Source organism: Erithacus rubecula, assembly GCF_903797595.1.
Source record: "Erithacus rubecula genome assembly, chromosome: 3".
In the NCBI taxonomy this organism is placed as follows: Eukaryota; Metazoa; Chordata; class Aves; order Passeriformes; family Muscicapidae; genus Erithacus; species Erithacus rubecula.
Window position 1 is genome coordinate 96,568,668 of NC_136689.1, and position 18,866 is coordinate 96,587,533.

The 18,866-nt window shown below is 37.9% G+C and overlaps 1 protein-coding gene across 6 annotated transcripts; it reads right to left on the reverse strand.

The window, feature by feature from the left end:
* Window positions 1-172: 172 nt before the first annotated feature.
* SEH1L (SEH1 like nucleoporin) lies at window positions 173-11,801 on the reverse strand. Of its 6 annotated transcripts, none has more exons than XM_079302199.1 (9): window positions 11,620-11,801; window positions 9,938-9,988; window positions 8,365-8,511; window positions 7,742-7,953; window positions 6,976-7,074; window positions 5,779-5,919; window positions 5,351-5,508; window positions 4,510-4,660; window positions 173-923 (listed from the first exon to the last, which is right to left on the reverse strand). In XM_079302199.1, exons 1-9 carry the CDS (start codon window positions 11,728-11,730, stop codon window positions 734-736), a joined length of 1,260 nt encoding a protein of 419 aa, XP_079158325.1. In that variant the 5' UTR covers window positions 11,731-11,801; the 3' UTR covers window positions 173-733. The 6 variants fall into 6 exon arrangements, with proteins under 6 accessions (XP_079158325.1, XP_079158327.1, XP_079158329.1 ...); XM_079302201.1 differs by having other exon boundaries at window positions 173-2,503; XM_079302203.1 differs by having other exon boundaries at window positions 173-2,570.
* Window positions 11,802-18,866: the final 7,065 nt, after the last annotated feature.

Genomic DNA, 18,866 nt, shown 5'->3' on the forward strand with positions numbered 1-18,866 from the left:
CCCATGGGAAAAGTCAGAGCACACCTTGTGGCACACACCAGCAGTACTGCAACTGCACATCAAGAAAGGCACAAAAGCAGAGCTGGGAGAGTGGACATCTGAATCAAAAAAACACCTTCATTAGGAACCTAGTAAAAAATAGGTTAATTACAAGGAAAAGCATACAAATACAGACCTTTCAAAACAAGTTTATTAGTCAACCACAATTATAAAATTTAAATATTCATACAGCAAGATGGAAAAATCTTAGGTAACCAAACACTCCGAATTCTTTTGCTGCAGTATACACAGGAATGGTTTTGTTTCTTTAACAAGCGGATCCAACATCATTCTTCACTCACAAGTGTCTTAAAGGCATGTCTAATTTTGAGAATGTGTTTCACATGTAAATGCAGTATACAAAAAGAAAAAAATAAAGACCATAATTTCAAAAAGGAGAAAAAAAAAACAAAGAAAAAAGGACAGGCACATTGAAGCCACCTACTCCATAAAGAGCTAGTGGATAACACTCTTCATATATGTTGCCAAAATTCAAAGGATACAAATTAAAATGGTCTTTGATACACAAATAACATGTTCTAAATGTTTTTTTTGTTTTGCAAAACATGCATAAAGTTCCCACATTTTTAAAAATGTCTTCTGTACCAGAGAAGGAATACAAAGGCAGCCAGAAATGGAAGCATTCACAAATTCACCAGAATAAGGCCCTTCAGAATTTATTTAAAGTAACATATTAAACCCCTTCATTCTCAGGTAAAAGATTAAGAGGCCGAGATACACATCGTCTGCGAGGGTGAGGATACTGGAGGCTGGCAGTGTCAGCATCACAAGACTGCTCTATCAGAGGAGGAGGAGGAAGGAGCTGGGCGTGACTGGACCATCTCGATCCAGCCCGTGGGGAATCCAGAGGGGGAAAGAAATACCTGAAACAATTAAGAAAGGAACAAAACACCAAAACAAAAAACCAAACAAAACAAAACAAAATAAAAAAAAACAAAACAAAACAAGAAAAGAAGAGAAAGGTAGTAAATACAAGGAGAACCAAAGGGGAGAAAAGACATGCTGGAAAAAAAAAGGCTTTAGTATATCCATGCCAAAACCAATAGAACATAACAGCAGAAATCAAGGCTTGTAATTCAAAACAAGACAAATCTGGAAACCCTTCTTTAAAGCAAAATAATAGTATTTTCCACTGAAGTTCATTGAAAATAATACCATAGTTAAAGTCCTACTATACATTTTTACAAATGAATGGATTGCTTTGGAAGTCAAAACGGTGGTGTAGTACAGCTATTACCAGGCTTTCATTCTCCCAGAATTACTGTGATTTGTTAACAGCTTTCAGTAGTGCTTTGTTTGTGACACAAAATATACATTAAATATTATCAAAGTACATTGGCTGCATATACATCTAATCCAGATTAACTTCACAGCATTTCTAGAATAGACGTAAAAACATCACTGTTAATTATTAACATTAATGATATACATTTACAGAGAATAACTACTTTCAATGAAACACAGTCTTTGTATCTATTTACATATTTCTGCAAAATCTTCAGTGTAAATTCAAGATTCCTGGTGAATGCAAGATTCAGAATTATGCCACTTCATGTCACTTTGCTGCTGTTTTTATTAGAACTTACCCGTAACACTTGTGCATTTCAGTTTAACTATATTATGCTTTCTGTCTTGTTTACAATTCTGTGGACTTACATCAAAAAACAGCTATCAGTTTATTAATGAAATTATGTAACAATTAACAACAAGCTGCATTTTGGTTTATATCTCTGTATGGCTAAAGTGTTTGCATTTTTCAAGGATACTATGTTTAGAGAATTTAAATATCCCATGTAATTGTAATTATTACCATAAGAATGTACAAATATGTAACGGAAAAAATACTTCTTTTAGGATGAAGTATGACAGTACTTACAAACATTTATTTGAAGTCATACCAAAGATTATAAATGAAGCAATACCAAAATACTAAAAGCCATCATCTGTACAATTGTCAAGACAGTTTTCTTACTCCTTTGAACTAACAGTTGCATATATTACAAAGCAGTTACAACCTTGTTATGTTTAGAAATCTTAATCAAATACTGAACACTCTGAAATGCAAAACAAATTGGTTCTCAAAACAATTTTAATCAAAGTTATTGTAATGGTCGTTTCCCTCCTCCCATCCCAATCAAGGACAAAAATTCTTGGTTTTAATCATGAACTATCTTTTAATTTGACAAGTTTTCAAAAATACGTTCTGATGGAAGTTTTGGGGTTTGGGTGGGTTGTTTATGTTTTTTTCCAAACAAGATGCCTCTCCAAGTATTTTTCTATCGGGTGTTCCATCAGTATCAAACTGTGCAGGCTAGTACAAAAATCGCACACAACGTGTTTTAAAAAGGCTTTTTGAACAGCATTGAGTAGTTAGCAGGCTGCTGGTGTCTTGGGAGAGGTCAAACGACGCTGGGGAAGGGAAAAAGGAGTTCGTTTTCCATTCCTGTGTGCATGCAACAAGCAGCAAAACACCAAAGTTACTCCATTTAGCTTGGTATCAGCTCTGCTTTCTGTTAAAAAGGACATAATACAAATGGAGAATGGAAATTGTATCATAAATCTAGACACACAATTACATCAACATAATAATACACCCCTACTGGTTTATTTCCTAACAATCTACATCACATATTCTGAAATTTATTTTGAGTACAAATCTAGTTTGGCCACAGTGCTTTCATAATCTTTTTTAGATCTGCCTGTGCTACAGCTGTTTTAAGTGTTTAAACGTACAGACATGAAACATAGCATATACAGTCAGAGACAAAATAAGTTATGTGTAGGATACCTATTTAGTCAAATGTCAATGCATAAATCTTTATCAGCATGTTAGCACTAACACAGAAGTAAATGACTGTGCTTACTCAATTCAGGACAATACTATCATAGAAAAAAAGCCTGTAGTAAATTGTGTATCTTTTATAATAAGGCTTAACCCTAGGACAAGATACAGTATGTCTGGAAATTCCACAGCCACAGACTTAATTCTGGAAATAACATTGTTACAAATCAGAGGAAAGAATAATTTTTTAAAAACCAAGACAAAACACCTTCTAAAATATAGAGCAATCAAGGGAATAGCAATAATGCTAGAAGTTTCAGTTTCACAAATGACTTAGCACAAAGTTCAGGGACAGGAGAAGAGCCACCAGTGGGGTGGGGACAGTTAGTCTTGGTGGTAAGCACAATCTTAGATAAGAAGAGTGTGAAACCACACCCTATGCTAAAGGGCTGTAAAACAGCCTGCATTTCCCCACGGGAGCCCAAGCAAACACAGTTACACAGCTCTGGATTTACCATTTCCAAGGCAGGGCTGGATTTTATCTGCTACACTGCAAGCAGAACCTGGAACCATGACCAACATCATTCTGCTGCCCTTTCTTGCAGGGTTCAGGCCCATTACCACCTCTTGTACTCTCATTTATCTTGTGAGGAAAATGTGAAACCCGTTCTCTGTTCAACAGGGTTAGGGATCCTGAACTGTCATTCAGGATTGACTGCTGGAAGGGAAAGAGCGGGCAGGCTGATGCTACTCCCCAAAAGCAAACTTTACTGATAAGCACTGCAAACTGAAAAAAACCCCACATGAGCAGCTGCACACGGATGGGAACAGAAACCATCCCAAGGCATTTAAAACAAAGGTGACCACAAAACTTGGAAACTGCTGCTAGACAATCTGGCCACATCTCATCCTTATACGTGACTTAAAATTCTGTAAAGCTCATTGTACACACAGTACTATACAGATGCAAGACTCAGCGTATTTCTATATTTCAGTGTGCACAAATGAAAATGCTTTTTCAGAAGAGGCAGTAAAATTTACCAACTAAACAGCAACTATTAGAGAATAAAAACCTAACAGAGATTAACAGATGCAAATTATCTGCAATATGAATGCCATAGGAGGAAAATTTTAGAAACCAAAATATTTTTATTCAATTGATGGTACACATCTGCAAAAACCAAGTAAACTAATCTAGCATTTGATTGTTGAAACCATATGTTATGAAGTAACTTTTCTTCCTTCCTTCCCTTCTGCTACATTATCCCAGATAAAAAAATTGTTGCTGATATTTTTGCTTCACCTTTAAACATGTATCTAAAACAAAAGGGCAGTAACACACCAGTAGGATGAAGCTTCTCCTTTGAAACTATTTCAGAAACGTTGTTTTTAATAATATGAAAGGACTAAAAATGAAAATAGTTATTTACATTGCTTATTTATACAGACTGGTTCAGTATGACTTACTGTTTTGTTCATTTTCCTCTTAACACTGGCATAACAGACAAACCATAGAGCAAAACCAGAAGAGCTTATAGAAGTACTCATGCAATAAATGACATTGCACTTTAAAAACATGTAAAACAAATATGAGAGCTAAATGAAATTAAGAAGATTCAGAAAAAAGACAATATACTGAAAATCAGTCTCTCTACTAATTAACCTACCTGCTGGCAGATGATCCATTTAGTGAATTCTGCAGACTTGTATTGGCTGAACCTAGAGAGGCATTAAAAATTCCCTGCTGAGAACTACCATTCACCGGACTCCCATTACCTTTCAGTATACCAGTACACTTCCAGTTGTCCATGTAATTAGCTGCAAACACAGATATATAGAAGCTGTTAGTTTCTCTTCTGAAGCTCAGCTTTCCCTACAAATATGTTTCAACTGCCCCACACATGGTGTGAATCAGAACTGAAATTCAATACCAATATATAAATCCCAAACAACTAGGATCTGGCCCTTTAGCTGCCTGATATTCTCTGCCTGTCCATAATTTAAAACTCTGTTTCCACCATTGCAATACTAAGGAACAAATGAGAATACATAAGGTAACTGCCAGGGGGGTTTTGTTGTTGTTGTGGGGATTTTTTGTTGTAGTTGGTTGGTTGGTTCATGGAGGGGGGTGCATGTATTTGTTTGTTTTATTTTAAAAATGTAAACAGAAAAAAAGCTATTTGCCTGGACATTGTGACTGAATGTAGATTTTCTAGGTTTAGCAGCAGGAAAAGATCTATCTTCCTTTTAAAAATGACAACTTCATGAATCTCTAGTCTGGTGAAACAATTCCAGGGTATATAGTAACAAAACTATTCACAGCAGCCTAAATTATGCAATTATTCCAGTACAGGAACTTATTTCTGAATCCTGTTTTCCTTAAACATAAACAGAAATATAAAAAAATACCTATCTTTCATAAATATAAAATGGATTATGTTTTGAGTAAAATTTCTCAAGCAATTCAGTTAACTACAAAGTTAATGTGTTTCAGGGGGATGTCCTTACCCTTCCAGAGCCTAACACAGCCATCATCACCAGAGGAGGCAAGCACTGTGCCTGTGATATTCCAGCTCACTCGCCACACCTGGGAGTTGTGATTATCAAACTGTGCCACAATATGAATTTCAAATTTTGTTAATCCTCCTGATGAAGTCAATTCTTTCCTGTTTAAGAGAAAAGTGACAGTTCTGCACACAACTGTTCAAAGGTCTGGCTTTGAGCATGATGTCAGAACTACCTCTTTCTAATATTAACTGTTATTAGATTAGGTATTCAGACAAAATTATAGACTTGCTCACAATCTTGTCACCTTAAAAATCAGGTTGCTGAAAACAATCCTGCATGCATTATTACTTTTGCTTTGCAGTGACTATTTGAACAAGACTGTATAGTATGCATCACATCACACCAAACCGTCTTCCTCTGAAGCTCACCTTAGAGGTTTTAGTGTGAAAATTCGTACGTCTTTGGTTGCTACAGCCAAGATGTGGAAGGATCTTCCCAGATTTGGAGCAAATGCAATATCATGTACAGGATCTGTGACTGTCATCAGAGCTTCTGCTTTTGCATATTTCCTGTACGGTGCAAGAAATTCACCTTTAATGCCATGAAAACTGCCAGTGATGCAAATTATATAGACCAGATAGAGTGGAAATGGGAAAAAGGATTGAGTATACATGATAAGACTTGCCAAAAAAAAAAGTATTTTTAACATAAATTTAGGCAATAATTTCAAGCAGATTTTTTCAGAAATTGAATCTATCAGATACTGTAGCCACTAAGTACAGTACGCTACAGTATTGTAAGTCATACAACAAAGCAAGAATTGAAGTACAAAGAACATTTTTGTCTACAATTGGAAAAGGGAAACCAAAAGAAATATTCCATTCACAAATCTAAAGGGAATTTGCATCTCAGTAACTTACTAAACTTTCCATGCTTTTAAGCAGACCACTGGCTGCTTCCTCTGCTCTATGATAAACACATATTCCATTTTCTTAGTAAGTTACAGTAACTTTATTGTTAATGCAAGGAAACCACTGCCTGAAGCTGGACATAAAATCCACAGAACACTCTGGCTCCTTTCCCACATCCATCACTCCCAATCAAACACAATTTCCCTGTTATCATTTAATTGGAAGTGCTGGTACACAAACTTCCTAGCCTTTTCTGGTTCTGTGAACTCTTGACTGTACAACATGAACTTTGACAGACCATGAGCAATTCCCAGCACTTTCTGTCACTATAATCATGCCTTTAAAATCTTTGTAATAAGGCTTTGAACAAAACAGTGCCTGGTGCAACACAATTTAAATTTCAGCTGTTAACTCATAGTGCAAAATTAAACATATAATTTAGTAGGCACAAAACCAATAACTCTCCCTTTAAAGTGCTGGTAAGAACACCAACATTTCTGCCTTGACAGAGAATAAAATTATGAATATAATTTCTGTTAACATCAGTTACCATTCTGGAGTCTCCCTCTCTTTTCCCACCCAATGGATCAGAGATAAAATTAACATATCATTATTATTTACTACTCCACTCCACACCTAGTGATAGGAATAAAAGGCCATATATTATAAGCAACTTCATGATCTCACAAACATTATATATGTTATTTAGCATACCTGGTATTTTCATTATATTCATAAATTTGAACCTTAGCCAGTATATTTGGGCTGTTGTCATCACTTCCTACAGCTATCATTGGAGAATGTGCTCGAGAACTAAAAGGTGAAAACAAATACTGTTATATTTACATATTACATACATAATATTAACATATATTTCCCATAGAAAGCACACCAAGCCATTTGATAAATTTCAAACACATTATCTGTAGAGAAAACAAAACACCACCACAGAATATCACAAGGAAAAAATCACAAAGAAACACAAGTTAAATGCTATTTGCAGTTACCACTATCTTCACTCTGTTGTCTTTAAGGCCCACTTTATACACTCCCTAAGGTGAAATCATTAGACAACACTATTTAACAATTCAAGACTATGTTTGCTGAGAGAAGAATTGACTTTCTGTAATAGACTTTAGTCTAGGTTTTACCACAAGTTTAATGCATTCTTTGCAGTGCTTTTAATGATTTAGTGATATTTCATTCTGATTTTGAAAGACAAATCACATAAGCTAAATGTAGATGAATTCTAGTTTTTAAATCAACTTTTATCCTATCCCATGCATTAAAGTGAATGCCTGAACCTTCAGCACAGACTACTGCTAATGAAGACAAGAGTAACTGGATCAACAGGACACAACACTGTGTCCACAGGGAAAGCCATTAAGTGCTTCTGGACAAACAGAAATCAAAGCAGTTCAGCTTTGAATGGTTTTTCCCTTCCTGTTACAGTCATAAAGCAAATATATCAGTAACATACCTTGAAGGATTCCAAGAAATACAACTGCAGCTGAGCTTACATGAGATTTCATGCTGCAGTGACCACTGGCTGAGGTTCATCACATCTGGAGCTTCATAGATCCTTACAACTCCATCTGCTGAACAGGTTGCTAACATAAGACCCATGTGCTTGGGAGCGAACTTCACATCTGTAACAGATGTCCTACTGTCTACTAGAGTGGTCCTCTTGACCTGCAAAGGAATTTCCATCCAAAAAAATTAATTTCCTAAGGAATGCTAATCAAAGCCCGATAGCACCATTTCCCAGGATTGCTTACAACTTCCACCAAAAAATCTCCCCCCTAACTTTTCTCTTGTTTGAAAGATGAGTAAGAACAGCCAGTGTTGTTTCAAATTATATCTTGTCAAAGAAAAACCCACCTTTAATTCTACTGTAGGTGGGAATTCCTATCTGCAAGTTGTCTGCCAGGGAACATCATACTATGAAACACGATAATAGTGACACTAATTGGCCAGAATGTAGCCAGTTAGGTGTTTTCCTCAAATGTTTTAAAAATACTTACTTTGTGCTGGAATGTTGCCACAAATGAACAAAACATAGCCAAAATCAGAAACTTTATAGCTATAGAAAAGAAGTCTCACCCAGTGACTCTGGCCACGGAGTTTATCATTTGACTCTCCCACTATTTCTTCCCATACAGCTGCTGTTCTGTCAAACGAGCAGGATGCCAGGACCTGCCCAAATTCAGGATGGGCCCACGTCACACGCCATACTGATCCACTATGTGTCTGCAAGATAATATCAAAACACTGTAGAGAAGCAAACTTACTGTGTTAGGCCAAGAAATCATTTATTTTCATGACTTTCTAAAGAAGAGAATTCTAGAAAGTAGTAACACTGCTCCTTTGAAACCTATGTGTCACAATAGAAACAGATGGGACTCTGGATTCTTTATGTAGGCAAGGTAATCTTTAATGTTACAGCCTATTTTTCTACAGTTTTCTAAGACCTTGTGTTTAACTTTAACTGGTTCAAAACTTTCTTGCCACTCAATTAATTGGTTAGTAAATGGCATTTTACATGTTCATCAAATTTCTCTATTCCTGGATAGTTTACAGATTTTGTTCACTGATTTCTATGGGACAGATTTTTTGTTTTTGTAGGTGTGAATGGTTTTGTTACTAGAATAGATTATTGTGCTAACTGATTCTCATTTTCATAACTTTTTTTACATGGGAATTTACAAGCTAGCTGTTAGCTCAGCTGGAGTAGCAGGCCTGAAGCATATTTTATCAGGCCTTTCTTTTATAATAATTCTACCTATATGCAACACTTATGTTCTTTTATACAAAGTTGCATAGCAGCTGTTACAGTTCTTTATTCCACTCAGCACTGCAAAGTTCTTGCTCTTAGTGCTTAAAATGTAATTACTTAAGTCTATTCCAAGGCATTATTTATTACAACCTTCAGGTCCAAAGTATGATTCTGTCTTGATGCAAAAAGTACAGTTTTGTTCTCAATCAAATTTCAGCCATTACCACGTTCACTTCTAGATTGTCTGTACTTTTCAAAAGCACTTGCAAAGCATTATTAATCTTCTTTTTAATATGAAGCTCCTAGGCAACATAGGCAACATTCTTGTCTTAGAGAATTCAAAAGCCTCCCTTGCATTGCCCTTTACAGGGATGAATGCATTGTGGTCCTATTAAATACAAGTTTAAGAACAATTCAGAAGCTGAATGCACTAATTATCCAGATGAAGCAGAGCCTCTATACAACACAGTTCTCAGAAAGGTTTTGGAGAACAAAAAGTAGAGGTCAAATGTTGTAACATTTAATAGCCAGACAGCTTCCTTTTAATTTCCCCCTTTTATTTTTTTAAGTGTTACTACATGCAAAAGGAAATATTCAATTAAAAATTAAGGTACTGTTTTCTACTCCCTGAACACCAGTCACTGATAATGTTTACTGATACTAGAGTCTGGCAATGTAACTAGGTACCAACAAGAGCAGACTGCATGTTAGCATCTGCTTCAATGAGAGGCTATAGAGATGTCTCATAAAAGCTAAGAAAAAGCATTTTATACAAGACATACAGAATCTACATGAAACCAAAAGCATTTCTACAATAAAATTCAGCAGAAATGAAGCATGTTGCTCCAAAAACAATGGAGAAATTACAGTTATGTCTATGTAATTTTTACAAATACAAACCTTCCAGCTGGCAGTGCAATGCCAATCTCCATTTTCACTTTTGTCCCAGACCTATTGAGAAATCAAAATACAATTATACAATTTGTAAATAAAGCTTGCTGACTAGTACTTTACAGATATATATATGTGTGTGTGTATATATATATATAAAATAAAAATATACACACACCCCCTCACTAAACATTTTCATCCAGGACACCATACCTGATCAGTACAAAATTGCACTTGACCCAACTCTGAAAATACACCTATTACAAGTAGGGAGAAGAGGCACTGCCTGCAAAACCCACTATTGTATGACTTGTAGATATTTTTAAACAGTAAATTACATAAAAGATAAATTACTACAATTCCCAATACTTTGTTCCAAGAGTACACTGTTCTGTTTCATTCTAGAGCCTCCAGCATCCTCACGTGCCCAGCTCTGGTTGCAAAACCCTCACGCAGCTCCCAACACTCATTCCAAAAGCAGAGAAGGGAAGTAAAATATACAGCAGGATGGTGGGGAAACAGATCTTATTTCTTTCTGTGAGATTTCTGCCTTGATTTATAACCACATAAGTCACTGAACCTTCCTCTCTCTTGACTTCCCACACATCTTTATATCATGTAGAAAGTCATGAACATAACCAAATTAAAGTTACCACCTGATACCCCCTCCCGTTTGTCACTCATTCACTTTAAAACTGTACTAAAAGTCCCTTCACGTCTGTCACTCTGGATCTCTAACACAACCTGGGTCATGTTGTCCCTCTGGTTGGAGGAAAACATCTGAACAGCCTCATAAAGGATTCAGTTATTAGTGGAAAGTAACATTACACTGCTAAAGAACACAGTTTCTGTGTTCAACCCACCTCCTAGCACATCTTTTTTAAGAACTGCACACTCTAGGTAGTCAGTCCAAACCAAAGATCCCCGTGGCTTTGGCTTACTTTATGGGGGGACCATATTATTGTGGTTGGTTATTTGCTTTTCAATCTGTGGTCAGGGAGAAAGTTCCTTGTTCTTAAGCCAAATCTACATATAACACAGCTTTCTACGAAAAAAGAGACCTTCTCAACCATTTATCTGCACTTAATAACAAACACAACTGCTCTCTGCAAATTAGATTTCTTAAATCTATTTGCCCATCTTCTCACTATGCACAAAAAACGGAAAAAGCCAATCAACTTTTCTCTGAAGTAAATGTAAAATGCTAATTTATTTCCTCTAAAGGGATGTAAAAATTAATGCTTCTAGTAATCTATACTTTACCCAATCTGCCAGGGCACACACTGAACACTCTGGCTTTTTGCTTACCGGCACTTCACCTTCTTCCCACGACAAATACACACTGTGGGCACTACGTTACAAAGCAGCAGTTCCTTTCGTAAATATTCTTTAACAAATACAGATTTCCAGCTGAATGAACAAAAGAAGCGGCACGGCTGCAGGCACAGCAGCCGGGAATGTTTTCCCTGCCGCAGCAATGGGTCGGAAGCGGAGTCCCCGTGTTTACACGCGTTAGCGCACGCACAAACACAAACACAGGCGGGAGCCTCGCGTCCCAGGAGCCGACACCGCACCGGGGCTCCCGCGGGCCGAGCCCTGCGCTGTGCCCGGCCCGGCCCGCAGCCCGGTAGGCCGCGCACGCCCGGCGCCGTGACACCGGTCCAGCGCCGGGCCCGGCGGCTCCCGCTCACCTTGACGCTCTGGTCGCTGGAGCAGGTGGCCATGCGGCGCCCGTGGAAGTCGAAGGACACATCGTGGATGAGGTCGCGGTGATCCGCGGCGATGCTGCGCGCCACGAACATCCCGCCGCGGCCGCCACGCGCGCGCGCGCGCCTCACGCGGCGGGGCGGAGTGGAGGAGGGGGCGGGGTCGCGGCCGCGCGCGCATCTGCCGGGGCCCGCCGCGCGCACAGGGGCTGGTCCGCGCGTGCGCACTCCTTCCCACCGCCGGGACGCGGGGAAGGGCGGGGAAGGGGCGGGGTCGGGATGGCTCGGGATGGGAGTGGGGTGGGAATAAAGTCGGTCGCTGGGGGTCGGTGTGGTAAGGGAAGTTACTCCGCAGCCGCGCCTGACTGCGGCGTGTGCCCTGGCTTAGCGACGGGACGAGAGTGCATAACCTCGAGCTGCACCAGGGGAGGTTGAGGTTGGACATTAGGAGGAATTTCTTCTCAGGAAAGGCGGTTCGGTATTGGAGTGGGCTGGCCAGAGGGATGGTGGAGTCACCGTCCCCTGAGGTGCTTAAGGAATGGTGTCCTTGGTGGTGCTCGGTCACAATTCGGACTCGGTGATCTCGGAGGTCTTTTCCAGACGATCTGCTCCCGGGATTCTGTGTGGATGCCAGCCCGAGGCCGCTCCGCGCTCGGCTCTGCCCACAGCGCCGCAATCGCGAATTCGCCGAAATAGCGAATCCCAAAAGCTGTGGAGGTCGCTGTGATAATGCAAATCAGCAAACAGACACTCAGCGCGGCGCTGTGTGATGTACTGCACTTATTCCTTAATGAGTTACTCTATTAATGAGCCCAGCCTGATGAGGTGGGCTACCTTATGGCCCGAAGAATGTGAGACGTGCTTCCGTGTCGGGGAAAGATTTGGGAGGATGAAGTGTGACCGACAGTGCAAGCAGGGAAGGCATCCCCGGGCAAGTTGAGAAACTCCTATGTGGAAAGGCTAAGAAGATTTGGATTGTTCAGTCTGGAAAAGAGATAAGGGTGACCCAATTGTGGCCATTCTAGTACCTGAAAAAACCTACAAGAAAGATGGAGAGCCACTTTTTACAAGGGTGTGTAGTGACAGCAAGGGAAAATGGATTCAAACCGAGAATAGATTCAGGTTAGATATTAGGAATGGGAGAGGATGGTGAAGCAGTGGAACAGGTTGCCCAGGGAAGCTGTAGATTCCCCATCCCTAGAAGTGTTCAAGACCAGGCTGGATGGGGCTTTGAGCAATCGGGTCTAGGAAAGATGTCCCTGTCCATGGCAGGGGGGTTGTAAGTAGATGGTCTTTATGGTCCTTTCCAACCCAGGCTGTCCAGACACAGCGGGTGCTGGATAAGATCCAGACTATCAAGTAGAAGCAGCACAACAGAGCCTGGCATGTGCTAAAAAACACATCACGAGTGACTGAGCTCTGAGCGGGAGCTATAGACCAGGAATGACTGGGCTGTAGTCAGAGAGCTGTGCAAAATAAATGATCTACAGCAGACGGAGACTCTTGAGGGCTCAATACTTTCACCCCTGACCTACCACCTTTCAAGGAGCCTCACTAGAAGAAGCACTTCCTTCCAGTTTGTATCCCGCAGTATCTGCTCACAAACTGGATCATGCAGCTCACAGCGCCAATACCTTCTACATACCATTCGTTTGTTGTATCACTGAGCACAAGACCGTCACAGCATCTTGTTTTTAAGGAATGTTTAATCTGCAAGCTGTGCTATTTACTGACTATTCTGAAGATAGCTACAATAGCAGACAAGAATTAGCAAAGAGAAAATAATTCATGTACTGTATTCCCAACAGCAATAATGCAGTCAGTAAATTCAAGAGAAAAAAATAATAATAAAATTATGATTCTGTCTATAAACACCAAAAGCAAATGCATGTGTATTTATTGGTTTTTATTTCAGGTCCAAAACAGTCCTGAAGTCATCAGAACACCTCCAGTATCTTAAAACTATCATCCAGTTTTCCAATCATATATTAAGTGAAAAGGGGAAAGGATTAAATTCCCTGAAACCAGATATATTCAAATTCTCTGGATTCAAGTCAGTTTCAGACTTTTCTAAAGGATTTTTGGTAACTGCAGCTTTAACAGAAAATTAGTTTTAACATTCTTGAAAATACTCTTGCTTCTCACTACCTCATTTAAAACTGTCATGTTCATGGCAATGAGGAATCAATTTCTGTCCACTCAGTGAATAGAATTTTTTCAGAGATGTCCAAATTCTTCGCAGAATCGTAAAGAAACTGTTACATGCTTGTGAAATGAATCTGACAGTTTGATATTTAATGCATTTATTTTGGCAAACTGCAAACTACATTCAGTAGGGACAGATGGAGGTGCTGTTAGCACATGCCAGAGGGATCCCTTCACTCTTCTACATAATCTGAATGCAAAATATGCAAGTATTTAGCAGCCTAATGCATGTGTGTCATTGGTAGGCCTTATATTAAAAGTAGATATGGTGGTGCCCAAATGTAAATAGGAAATAGATAGAAAATAATAGATTAAGATAAATTACAACAAGTTTGGACTTGAAGGTACACCATGGCTTTCAAATGCTAGAATTTAATTATTTCAGTGATATTGGGTAAGGAAAAGTTGACATGTTGAAAAATATTTTTTGCCCAAGTACAGCAAATATGATAAAAAATGTTTTCAATTACAGAGGATTAAAAATGTGGAAGAATTTATAAGAAAAATCACCAGCTGGTTTTACATTCCTGTCCAAGTTGGCCAATGATTGTTTTAAAATTATATTTTTAAAATACTACAGAGCTGAATCTCAATGGATAACAACAACTGGAGCTGAAAAGAAGAATTTGCAAGAAAATTGACAAGAAAATTTAGATATTTAAGATATACCTATTTATATTATAGTAGATAAATTTAGTTGGCATTTGTAAATAGGAGAAAACTTGCAAAGCATTTTAAAAAATGAGAAGCTAATGAAAGGAAGAGGTTAACATTTTCTCCTTTCTGAAGATAAACTGGTATTGCACAATCTCCCTCCTGGAGGGAACCTCACTCTGGGGTCTAGGGCTATAGTACAAATACCCTTTTTTGTCCCCTGCAATCACTTCAGAAGTTGAAATTTCAGTATTTTCTAAACAATGGCTAAATGTTAGGTAATGCAATAGAAGAAGCAAGAAAATGTGATTGTGACTCTTTCAGTGCTGTAATTAGAGAGGTACTAAGTTTTCCATGCTATTCTTATATGTGAGGAAAACAAACAAACAAAAATAAAGGCAACACTTCCCCCCTGAAAAAATAGTAATTTTTGGATTGTAGTAGCATGTATTTATATTGCTAAGGAGGAAAGATTGCTAAAGATTTTTTTAATTCTTTCAGCATAATTAGAGACATGTGTACTTTGAAACTTCAGTTATTGCTTCATCCAAACAGCTGGAGAGACAGTGCCTAATGAAAACATTAAAGTTGACTTGTAAGTTCTTTAGTCTGTGGCGGTGTATCTGAACAGTCGATTTTTTTAGCTATTTGGGGAAATGTCTTTTACTGTAAACCACTGACTATGTTTATAAAAAATTGCATTTTTTTTCAGAACAATTGTTTCCAGTCAGTGATTCAGCTGTCAAAACCCAATTCTTTTGCAATATTAGTAATGTAATGATTTTGTTGAGAATTGAGTATGTTTCAACTAATGAATAAATATTTTTCATCTGCTCAAATTTAGTTTATTTCTTCGGCCAGTAATATCAGTATGGTTGGAACAGGGCAAAACTGTCAGATTCACAAATAATTGGCATCAATCATTTTCATTTGAACAACATACAAACATTTAAATTTATCACAAAAGCCCATTTTGTTTTCTCTGACATGACAGAAAAATTGTACCCTTCAAGTCAAGATTAGGCTTTATTTCTAACATTTTAGTTTGTTCAGTAAACAAAACAAAACAAAAAAAATAAAAACAACCAAACCACCATATTTTTTTATATATGTACACACACACAAAAATTTTTGCCCATTTTTAAATACAACCATCCCCTGACCTCATTCCCTAGATTCAAAACAAGTTACGTCAGTTTAGATTTATTTGGAAACCAGGTCCAAAATCAACACTTACTTTAAAAAATCCAGGAAACGTGAGTGATTGTCATCCCAAAATCTTAGTTTATTGTGATGTCTGATTTCAGTTAGTACCCAGGAATTGGATAAATACATTTTCCTCATGTAAATTATTGTTTCAGGTGTTTGCTGTTAATAGAAAGGCTGACACAGATTGAAGGTTCAATAGAGGAAACACTTCATAATGAAACATCAGAATTAGCAAAGGGATGAGAGGACAAGATACAGCCTTTGTTAAGGCAAGTAGTCATTAAACAGACAGCCAATTAGGATGGAAGGAGTCCAGTCTAATACAGAGGAATTCCCATTTTCTGGAAAATGAAACAACACTTTTTTAAATTCTTTAAATGGCCAGAGTACCTCTCACATTAAAAGTACGACAAAATTTTTTGAGTGAGATCAAATCTCTCTGGACCTCTTCAGGAAGATTTCAAATGTTATAAAAAAATTGGCTATAAGAGCTAACATGCTACATCAAAAGAGGGATTTTCCAATGATGTCACATGAACACAAGTTATTTTGGACCTCAAAAGTCTTGACATCTGAGGTAGTATGGTGAATCAGATGGAAATAATATGAACAGTATGTGAGCACTTTCCTCTTGTTTCCTCACCTAGGTCTAATTTCTTTGTTATGAATAAATACTTCAATTTCTTTTTGTCTTAATCTAGGTAAAATTAATAAGAAATTCAAGACTACTGCCTAGTGAGACATTCCCCTTTCAATGGTGCAAGAAATCCAGAAAGCAAGACACTTAGTGCTGAAAATGCAGCTCCCTGCTGCATCTCCAGAGTATGCAGAGGGTTATAAAGTTGGTGCACAAAGGGACAATCCCCACTGCATGGAAGTGGTTGGCAGCCACCACAGATAGGTTAGGGGGGCACAAGCATCTGCTGCTGATGGTAACCAGAACACTCCTGCCACACAGCAAGATAACGGGAAACGTGCTGGAACTTAAGGGAACCACAGGAAGTTTGCACTTTCCAGTGAACTGAGCTGTGAACTAGGATTCAGCTACCAGCTAACCTTGGAGACTTCCTCTTACAGCTAAATAGTAAAGCAAAACATTCTGTTTGTGGTGATGGTGTGCATGAGGTGGAAAAGACAGTTGTATTTTAACATTACTATTTGCATAATGATGTGCAGAGGAAGATCGTACAACTATGACAATCCTGGTAAATATTTTTTGATGTTTTGATTCAGTAATGTATCTTGATTGAATTAAATTGAACCACAGCACAGAAGAAGAAGTAAAAGAATCTATGATAAGGTTTTTCTCTTTTGACACAGTAGGCCAATTTTGTTCTCAATTTGACTGTATAAAACTGCATAACTTAATATATTTCTGCTGAAAGTCCAGTGTAAGTGTATTAGCATTGGTAGAGATATTTTCATTCAAAATGACTATAACTGCCACTGCTTTGAATTAATAGAAAATACAGTTAGTACTTTCCTTTTCCCCCTTTTGACCACCTTCTTCAAGTAAAAGACAGTTTTGCCTCTTGAGAGAGATTTTATAAAATGCAAAAGCCCACCAAAAAGAAAGTAAATAATGGACTGTGCTCATTAAGCATGCTCATATCAGCATGGGATAGAGGGTGAGGAAGCCTGTTTAAAATGGCTACAACTGTTACATGCTTCAGTCATGTCTGCACTAGAAGCTGGTCTGTTACAGTGAATCATGAATTGTCATATCAACAGCAAATAGCTTTCAGTAGAGTTAAAGGTTCCATTCCTGACAATGTTTTAAAAATATTATTTTGGCAAGGAAGACCTGCCTGACCCTGTGAAATCCACACAGTTTTTTGTACCAGGCTTTTCTTAACTTAAAAACTGGATTCACAACAATCAATAATATTTCACAGAGAGTAAAATGATATCTATTATTACATATCCTGGATTAAGGCAATGTAGAATTACAAAGTGCTGTTATTGAGCAATCAGATTCAGGGGAAAAAATCTGGTGAACTCAGTCATTTAGGAGGTTGCTAAGCTTTGATAATCTGAGGCTTAAAACTTGGAAAGACTTTGAAAATGTTGGCAAGTGATCTTGTACGTGTAACAAAAGTGTCATACAAACTGGAAATCTAAAGGTGGATATTTCAGAGAAAAGGATGCATAATCACAGCAGGGTGTGAAAGATGTGGGTTGAATTCTTGTTCAGGAAAAAGAATACAAGCAATTACTGTTATGAAGAGTAAGACAAATTAAGAGGCATGATTTGTCATGATTTGTTTAACCAGGCATGATTGGGCAATCATGGTAAGAAATTGATAGCAAAATAATATTTTGAGGGCAAAAAACGAGGGTAAAGTCCCCAAGCTTTATGTAAGTAACCTGAGAGTAAAAAGCAGAACTGTGAACCTGTACGTGTCACCCTGCTTTGTTGCTGCTGCTGCAGAACAGGTTCCACCTAGAACCTGTTATTAATTTTGCAAGGAACTCAGTAGAATGTCCCAAACTGGATTTAAAATTTACTGTTTTATTTAAATAAAAACAAAACACAGGACTATTAGAAAGATGCAAGAAGAAAAAAGATAAGCCCCAACTCTATAAAATTATAATTTACCACATAATGTAAAAAAGAGTTATGGAAGACAAAGCAAAATAATAATTATTAGAAATGACAGTCGAGCAAAGCAATTACTCAGTCATGATCAGGTATAGCTGTGGTAGGACATAAAGTTGAGTTAAGGAGAAACAGAAGCTGTGTTATATATAAGTAAGTGGCTTATGGATGGGAAACTATTCCGAGTCATATGAATGTGCAAGAACTGTAAGGGAAAATTGGAATGACAAGTTGACAAGCAACATAACTGACAGCTAGGAAGGGAATACTGATGGCTTCATAACAGATGAATATGAAGGTTGATCTCAGATGGTACAACTACATCAGAGCTATCTTTAAATTAGTGATCTTAAGTTGGGGAATAGAAACAGCTTGTAGGAGAAAAAGCAGAAAATAGCTGGCCCTGAGAGTTTTCACAGTAAGAACAGACAGAAAAGTCTAAACTTAGCAGCAGTGGCTTTCCTCCATCAGTTTTGGAGTGTGGAAAGAAACATCACAAGTAGAAAACAGGGTATAAATGCTGACAAAGTTATCAGTTAAATCTTTTTTGCAGACTATAATTATG